General features: G+C 46.7%; 1 protein-coding gene across 2 annotated transcripts; it reads right to left on the reverse strand.

The window, feature by feature from the left end:
• Positions 1–848: 848 nt before the first annotated feature.
• Positions 849–9,072, reverse strand: LOC107521412 (zinc finger protein 792). 2 transcript variants are annotated; one of them, XM_036232181.1, is made up of 4 exons: positions 8,691–9,072; positions 6,070–6,154; positions 5,417–5,539; positions 849–4,685 (listed from the first exon to the last, which is right to left on the reverse strand). In XM_036232181.1, exons 1-4 carry the CDS (start codon positions 8,718–8,720, stop codon positions 3,478–3,480), a joined length of 1,446 nt encoding a protein of 481 aa, XP_036088074.1. In that variant the 5' UTR covers positions 8,721–9,072; the 3' UTR covers positions 849–3,477. The 2 variants fall into 2 exon arrangements, with proteins under 2 accessions (XP_036088074.1, XP_016021551.2); XM_016166065.2 differs by having other exon boundaries at positions 6,070–6,196; positions 8,691–9,071.
• Between the last annotated feature and the right edge of the window lie 211 nt (positions 9,073–9,283).

Consider the following 9,283-nt stretch of genomic DNA (forward strand, 5'->3'; position numbering starts at 1 on the left):
TAGACCATAACACATCCATGGCCATGAAAAGTCAAAAGGATATTGACTTAAAATTAGAGGTGAAATTGACTGTTCTTGAATTGGTTGTTATTCACATTGGAAATGAAGTTGAGGCCTTGGAGAAGAGGATGAGTTTAAGCTGTCATGCTGCCTATAAGGGAATCTGTGTTACTAATGTGATTTATAACCAGTCACAATGGAATTGGCAAAGGGTTGGACTTCTTTTGCAAGGTATTTGGCACAACAATTTGTGCTTAGATTTACATAATTTACACCAAGAGATTTTGGACATTCGAAATGCAAAAGATACTATAATCAATTCTCAAGCTTTAGCTAAAGATTTGTTAGATAACTTACAAGGTTTTAGTCTGTTTAATATGTTAAAACAGTTTGTGGTTTTTGACGGGGATTTTGTGCTTACTAGTTGTCTTTTTCTGTACCTTTCAGTCAGCTGCCGGATCCTCCAAGGACAAATAACATAGTCCTATATTGCTCTACATGCATTGTGGCTCCAAGCTAAAAGGAAAGGGGGAGATGTGGAGAGTGAATTGTAAGTTGACAAGGCCCTTGCAGTTTGCAAGGACGATCAAGGGTTGCCTCGCCTCCACAAATTCCTTGAGAACAAGATAGTATTAATGCAGCCACAGGCAGACTAACAAGCTGAAGGTCATGATAAGATACAGCTGCAGAGAAGTAAAAGAAACAGTATTGCTATGCCTTAGAGAAACTGCTTATGCTAGCAATTGTATGTTCTTGTATAAAAGCAGCTTGCAAAAATGAAACTGTGCCATGTTCACCATCAGAGACAGTGGACCTCCTGATCCCAGCTTTTTGTCTTCTTTCTTTTCTTTATCTCTTCCGTTCCCACTCAGGTATATTTTCCAGAGCTGCGCTGTACATTGTAGGCTTTACTACTGCTGGATGCAGCAGAAAGCCCTCAAGGCTCTACAAAATTACTGTTAGAACTAATGAATGAATCCAGCAAAGATATAAAACCAACATAGAAAAAATCAGTTGCAGTTTTACACATTAATAGTAAAGAATCTGCATGGGAAATTATGAAAACAATTTCAATAAGAAAAAATACTTAGGCATTAACTTAACCAAGGAGGTGAACACTTGTACTACAACACTACAAAACATTTCTGAAATGAAGACATAAATGGAAATACGTCCCATATTCATGAGTTGGATTATTGAGTAGTTAAGATGTTGATACTACCAAAGAAATCTACAGATCTTGTGCGAGCCCTATCAAAATCTCAATAACCTTTTTGCAGAAACAGAAAAAAACTATCCTAAAATTCATGTGGAACCTCAAGAGACCACAAATAGCTAAAAACAATCTTGAAAGAGAAGATCAATGTCAAAAGACTCACATTTCTCAGTTTCAGAACTCACTATAAAGCTACATTAATGAAAACAGTGAGGTACTCACATCAAGACAGAAATATAGAGCAAAGGGTTAGAATAGAGCCTAGAAATAAACCCTCACTATACGGAATGATTTTCGATAAGGGTGCTAAGATCAATCAGTTGTAGGATGATATCCACGAGCAAAAGAGTGAAGTTGGAGGGGGGAATCTGGAGTTTTTACAAGATAGAGAGTTCTAAGATGAATGGTGGTGATGGTTACACAATATGAATGTACTTAATATCGCTAAGCTGTGCACTTAAAGGTAGCTAACGTGGTAAATTTTATGTATTTTATTAGAATTTTAATTTAAAAAATAAAACAAGCAAATATGGCGGATTCATTCAATAGAGCACTACTCAGCATGCATATATAAAGGAACTATTTATACACACGGCATGCAAGAGTCTCAAGATAATTATGCTGTATGAAAGAAAACAGACCAAAAATAGAATACTTTATGATTTTGATTGTATAAAATTGTTGAAAAGACAAATCTATAGTGAAAAAAGGTAAATCAATAGATTCCTTGAGATGTGGCTAATTTTTTCCTGGGGAAGGCAAAAAGGAATCGTAAAGAGCACACGGTAGCTTTGGGTGATGAACAGGTCCATCGTCACGACAGTGTTGGTTCCCTGAGTATATACATATTTAAAAACTTATCAAAGTGTACACATCAAACGTGTACAGTCAATTATTGGGTGACAATTTCATCTCAACAAAGCATTAAAAGAAATGGTTGCACATAAAACTCTGATCTCCATTCATTTTAGAAAACTGGAAGATTTGGCAACCTTATATTGACTACTACCTCTACTTGTTTTGGCAGCAAAAAAGGCTGTCACACATGCTTTATCCCTAGAGTACAGGATCTACCTCCTCTCAATCACCATTTTCCTGCCATTGCAGCAATGACCTTGAGATGAATAGAGCAGTGAGCCTGCAGTAATCCACAAAACCTTTAGTTTATTTGCTCTGCCAGTGACCTTACTCATAGGACAGATATCTGGAGGCCTTGAACATTTCTGTAAAGCCTGAATCCTGCACAGTCAGATTCAAGGGAACACTTGAGGATTCCGCTTTAGAACAGGTACATTCTCTCTAGCTTGCTTCAGTCTCATCTACTGTTATCACCTTTGGCCCAGTGTTTCTGTATAAATTATGGTCCCAACAGGACCCAGTAAGTCTTACAGTTAGAGACACCTCTATACCAGATGTTAGACTTCAAGGTATATGGCTATTTGGCAGGTACCAGGTAAACAGTGTCAGTTCACAGTGCAAGGGAATATGAGGGATCCCCTGAAAACAAGGGGGCAAATTTGTGCTGCTCTCAGATGCACTGGAGTTTGTCACAAATGCCCCCACCTCAGAGTAATTTTTAGTCCTCAAAAATTCAAACTAATTCAGACCAAATTAGGCCAAAAGCCCTATGATTTTACCTAGGAGGCCTTGCATAGCAATACAAACGAAGCCAAATCTGCCCTGAGAGCTGTTCTCTGCCATCCTGCTGTTCCCTCTGAGGCAATAAATTTGGAAACCCTGTTCATTTGGTAGCCCTTAATTCTGTTCTCAATCCATTACACACAGTGATCAGAACACAGAAGATTAAAGGTGGCTTTATCAATAAGACCCTTATTATCACCCAAACCAGTGCGATCTAAAATAAGTAGTTGTTGAGATGGGTAATACAGTGGCTGGATAAATTCTCCACGAGCATTATAAGGAATCAACAATGTTCTTGAAAAAGGTAAACCTCAGCAAGCTGCCAGCAGAACCCAGCTCAAGCCCTCATGGCCAGAGATGGGTCGTGAGCACAGCTAAACCAGTCACAATGGAAGGGAATGAGGCCCGTTAATGGCCACAGGCTACTCGCAATTCCCTCTTTGAGAGGACAGAGTTCTGCCTTCCTTCCCTGAGCACAAGGAAGCAGTTGACATACACTCTAGAGACCAGCCAGTGGGTAGAGCTGAGATGGCTTCTGCTGCAAACACTGACAGTGACAAAACTCTGGTAAAGTCCATGGTCAGAAAATGCAATTTAGCTCCAGAAACCTTCCAACATATCTAGCATTCATAGGGCATCTCCCCAGTGTGAATATTTGGATGAACAAGGTTTAACTTCTGGCTGATGGCTCCCTTATAAAAACTACTCTCTGAGCTTCTCTCTAGTGTGTGTTCTTGAATTGAAGGAGGTAACACATTCTCTGCACTCCTTTCTCTAGTGTGAATTTTATGATGCCGAATGAGGGTAGGCCTTTGGCTAAAGGCTTTTCCACATTCGCTGCACTTATATGGCCTGTCTGGTTTGTGAACCTTCTGGTGCTGTCTCAGATTAGACCTTTGTCTGAAGGTTTTCCCACATTCCAGGCATTCATAAGGCCGCTCACTGGTGTGAAGTCTCCGATGATTATTGAGGCTGGAGCTTTGGTTAAAGAATTTCCCACATTCAGGGCACTGATAAGGCCGTTCACCAGTGTGAACTCTCTTATGTTGAATGAGATTGGAGCTTTGGCTAAAGAATTTCCCACATTCGCTGCACTCATAAGGCCTTTCTCCAGTGTGGACTCTCTGATGTTTAATGAGACTGTAGTGTTGGCTAAAGAATTTCCCACATTCACAGCACTCGTAAGGCTTTCCTCTATTATGATCTCTCTGGTGTTGTAAGAGGCCAGCAGCGTGGCTAAAAAGTATACCACATTTGCTGCACTCATAAGGCCTTTCTTCAGTGTGGGGTCTCTGGTGCTGAGCGAGTGTGGGTTTGTCACTGAAAGCATTCCCAAATTCACTGCATTTGTTATGGCTTTGCACAGTGCGAAAATCCTCCACACCTTCAGCGCCCTGCTGTGGCTCCTCTGCACTGTGAGTGACCTGATGCTGCAGAAAGCCAGATGCAGCCACAAAGTCCTTCCCACCCTCGCTGAATGTGAAAGGGTTCTCGGATGTGTCATCTCTGCAGCTCTTCACAAGGGAGGCCCTGCCCTCTCCCCTGCTGATAGGCTTGTCTACATCCTGCCGCATCTTTTGCTGGTGAAGGTTTGCACCGAACTCAAACTCTCTCTCATTTGCCTCATACGTGTATGGTTTCTGACTGGGATGTGTTGCCTGGTGTTCAGCCGGATACAAAACGTCTTTCAAGTGTAGGTCACACATGTCACAGGGGTAGTCCTTCTGAGTAGATAGAGATGCCTTGGGATTCCTGTCCTGTGACACTCCTTCTACAGAAACATTTTGCTCAGAAGGTGACTCCTTACCCTCCATTCCACAGCAAGTGTCTGAAAGTAGAGAAATGCTGGTGAAGTGCATGTTAACTTTAATAAAATAAAACAGCCCCAGCACAAATGCATGTCTAACCCAGGAATCAGTCCATGGGATTACTGGCAAGGTGAGAGGCTTAAGGTCAGGGTAAAGAATGGCCCGCTCTGCCGTGCTCTGCCTTGCAAGGTCACAAAACACAGGAGGTCTTACCAGGACCAAGGACACAAGGATGGGGTGCAGTTTGAGCAGAAAGGCAGGGTCTCCAACATTTCACTTTCAGCAAGGCCCTGGCTGCTGTAGCACACAAGGCCTGTGCAGAAGGCTATGTCTAGGCTCAGGAAAATCTGACTGCAACTGGGTGGCTGGTGTTCAAGGACTGCTAAAGGGAATGTGCACATCTCATGACGTTAAGTGTAGGCCCTTGTTGGAGAGTGCCGCAGAGGGAGCTGTGGAAAGCGTAAGCACGGAGGCCTGAAAGGTGGGGCGCGGATGGGGGCCCCAAGTAAAGTAGAAAGGACAAGTGGGCAATCGTCAAGAATGTGAAATGAATAAATAAATTTAAAAAAATAATAAAATAAAAAAAATTTAAAAGACATGGTAAAAAAAAAAAAAAAAAAAGAATGGGAAAGGAAAGGTAAAATAGAGATACAGCCATGGGCTTTGGCACCAAATAATGTTGAACATGAAAAAAGCTGCAGGCACGATGTGCAGACAGTAGCATGTCACAGGTTCCACGTCTCCCACTTACCAGGGCCAGGCCCACTATATGTCCCTCTAGCCATGGCTGAAGACATGTCCACTCTGTCAGGCACCCAGGGCTCTGCCCCCATCTCCAGCTGGGCAACTATGTGGGGCCTGAAAGATATAAGTCCTAAGGAAAAGACAGGGCAAGTAAATGGCTAGTCACTTGCCCAAGTGAACTACCCCACCAGAGACCACAGGAAAGAAAACAAAATATTAAAAAAGAACACACACGTGAGGTCTGGCAGGAACATCCAGTGGTCACAGCAAATAGTAACCACATCAGTGCATAGTGTCCCTGACAGTCAGGCCTGAGGAAATGTTAGCTAAAGGAAAGGAGCAGGACAGAACTGTCCCACGTCTGGGCGGTCACCCAGACAGGGAGCGGCTGAGTCAGATGGGATCCACTGAACTGATTTCAAGATGCCTCATTCTTGGCCCCTTCCCTACACGTTTTTGAGACAGCAGCTGGTGGGGCTGCTTCGCAATAGGATGGGACTTTGTGCAAAGTTCAGCTCTGGAACCCACAGCACATACACCAGGGAAGTGGGGAAGGGAGCAAAGCCCATGTTCTGGAGTGGAAAGGAAAGCGCTGCCTCTTGGGAAAAGAGGACAGGAAGAGACGCGCTCAGGACACCCGGATGAGTGCGAAGGCCTTACCCAGTGAGGCTATCAGTGCAAAGTTCTCCAGCATCACGTCGCAGTACAGGAGTCTCTGAGCCTCATCAAGGAGTCCCCACTCCTCCTGGGAGAAGTAAATGGTCACGTCCTCAAAGGTCACACAGACCTGCCATGATGGGGACAGTTCATTCCACGATCAGCTTCTCTCCTCAAGACTCGCTGTCTGTCCCCTGCTAACCCTCCTCTGCAGTTCCCCAGCTCCGAGGGGATCCCAGGTCCTGGTTCTACTGGCATGTGCTTTTTTCCTCAGGCTTCACATAACTTCCGGGTCAGCCCACAGCACCAACAGGCAGGTGGGCAGAGAGACACCAGATAAGCTCTGGGCCTGAAGTGCAGGGCCCAGACCCCTCTTCTGTGGATCCCTTCCCCTAATGTCACCAATGTCATCCCTTCCAAATGGAAATGTGGCCTCATTCTTCTCCCATAATCCCCAGTACCAGGGCTCTAATGCATATCATTTTTTTGACTGCATTTTCCTCAAACTCTGCACCTCACCACTGCATCGCCATCACAGCCATCTCCTTGATCCCCCACATGTCACTCTGCACAAAGCATCCAGAGACTTCTTGGTAAAAACAACCATGATACCATCCTGCCTCAGACCTTCAATGACTCCCATTGCCAAGGACAACACCCACTATTGATTTGGGGGCCTCCTCAGTTGGCCCTGTTCCTGGCTTCAATCTAAGCCACCCAGAACAACACTCAGATATCAGGTCCCCAGGGCCGCTTCCTCTTCTGTTCCACATTCTGTGCCTTCATCAGTCACACTCATTCCAAAACCAACCCCTCTGGTCCTCCTGCCCCTACTTACCCTGGGTCTAGTGGCTCTCCCAGCTGACCCCATTTGCCCTGGACCTCATTTCCCAGACTGACTGAAAATCCCCAGGCCCCACTCAGGGTTACCACAAGGGCCTGCTGAGAATGATGGGGAATAAGCAGCACCCCAGGCCTCACTGTAACATTACTTCCGTTATGATTAAAACTCAGAACTTCTCTTATCTCTACGTCCCCATGGAAATTTGGCCACCTGCCAGACCCCCTTTTCCCTACAACACCACCCCCCCCCCACCACAGCCACCACCACTTTTCCTTGTCTGTCTTTATGAAGCCAAACAAGCCAATGATGATCCCTAGCAAGAAGCCCTGTGCTCAGTTCTCAGACCCCATCCTTCTCTTTCCTCCCGGGTCACTGCCACCAGGACCTGAAGGGTCACCATCTTAAATCAGACACAGAGCTACACCCTGTCTACAGACCAGATGCCACATTTTTGGATGTTTTTAACTGCAGAAATAAATTAAAAGCAACCAAGTGAGGAAAGCAAAGCCTATTTATTCTGGGCTTGCTATAACAAAGGATTCAGCCAATGTTGCTTAGGTTTGAAGACTCAAAGGCAGGCAGATGAGTGGGGAAGTTTTAGAGTGGTAAAAGAGACGGCTTCAGATGGGCCCTATTCGCAGGGTGGAGCTATAGGCAAGCTAACTATAAGTGGGGCGGCCCATGTGATTGGCTAGGGTGCACATTTGACCTTCTCTAGTAGGTCCTAAGTTGGAAGAAGGAAGAAAAATTAGAGAGGCTGCCAGTTATTAATCAAGCCCTGGCCACTGGGGCTAGTTGTTACAAAGGTTGTTTATCTTCCTGGATTGTCACTAGAGATAGTAATTTGACTTCCTGCAAGTCTGACTAATAGCAGGTTGGCTTCCTGAGCTGTATATTGTACAGAAAGGGTTAGTTTCCTTGGCAAGTTGCTGCAGGTTGTGGACCAAAGTTCTAATTTTACATATGGTCTGACCATTGTCCCTTTGTGTATTCAGTCTCTCATTACTTAAACTATACCTCCCCCAGGATACCATAACTGTGTGTCTAGCTGCCCACTCTTCACTTCCACTCAGGGGTCTCTGGAACATCAGAGCTCAACATGGCTAAAACCTAACTTTTGTTTTCCACTGAAAATTCCTCCTATGAGCAACTTCCCCACCTCAGCTGATGGTTCATTCATCCTTCCCTCTGCTAACCAAAAACCATGGAGTCATCCCTTCTCTTTCTCACCCTCTACATCAAACAAATCTGGTCAGCCCTAGTTAAAACACAGGCTCAGAATCCAATCACTTCTACCTGCAGCCACCTGCACTGTTCACCTTGACAAGTGCAGCAGTCTCACTCCAGTCAGTTTTCCATTCTGCATCCACACGGATAAGACCTGAGTCAGATCAGTTTCCTCCACTGCTCTGAACCTTCTGTGACTCCCAACATCCTCAGTATAGAGGCCCATCTCCTCACCTCGCCACTGGAATTGACTTGGGCCCACCTGCTCTCTGAACACTCCCAGCGCGATCTCACCACCAGGAAACTGCGCTGGCCACTGCGCCCAGGAAACCTTTTCTACCTCATCCCACTAAATTTCAGAAATAAGAACCGCTCTATAAACCTTGGCCTGGATTCAGAACCCTAGGCCACGAGTGACTTCCCTGGCGCCCAGACTCAAAAGCAGAGCGATGAGAAAGGCGGAGAGCCGTAGACCACGCCCACCTTCTCCACCAGGCGCCACGGTCCTGCGGGTGGGGGTCTGGGCGGCTGAGGGCCTAAAGCCGGTACTCACCTGCGCCAGGTGCCTCGACGCCGCCGCCATCAAGGCGGGTGACTGAGGCGGGTGTCGCGGGCTCAGCCTACTTGCTTTGCACTGGGCGAGGTGTGAGCTGGGCTGGAGGTCGCACTCCTAGCCTCGACCTCCCGGGTGTAAAGGCTAACTGGGCCCGGGCGCCCACTCTGGGCCCGCGGAGAGCGCGCGGCCAGTGCAGACCCTGGGGACCTCGCGTCACGGCGGTCAAGGCTCGTTCGAAGGCGCGGAGGAGGGTCCTGGCCCGGAAAAGACGCCTGCAACGCGCCACGGCCGGGGGCGCACACACCCGCCAGGGAAAAGACTCTCGGGGCCGAAGCGCAGGAAGTTCCGGCCCCCACCTCCCCGGCCCGAGGAAACGCCACTCTCCTGGGCTGTCATTGGCCCTGCGCCAGGCGGTGACGCACAAGCACAGCCTCCGGGATTGTGTGCTTGCCTTTCCATCCAGCATCCGGCCGGGCGGTAGGGGGCGGTAGGGGACGTAGAGGGCGGCAGCGGACCTTGCGGTTTCTCCGTGACATTGGCCCAGCTGCCCGGCGAGCTTTTCCTCTTAAAGGGGCTGGCCACAGACTTCT

This window comes from Rousettus aegyptiacus, unplaced genomic scaffold (genome assembly GCF_014176215.1).
Source record: "Rousettus aegyptiacus isolate mRouAeg1 unplaced genomic scaffold, mRouAeg1.p scaffold_m13_p_14, whole genome shotgun sequence".
In the NCBI taxonomy this organism is placed as follows: Eukaryota; Metazoa; Chordata; class Mammalia; order Chiroptera; family Pteropodidae; genus Rousettus; species Rousettus aegyptiacus.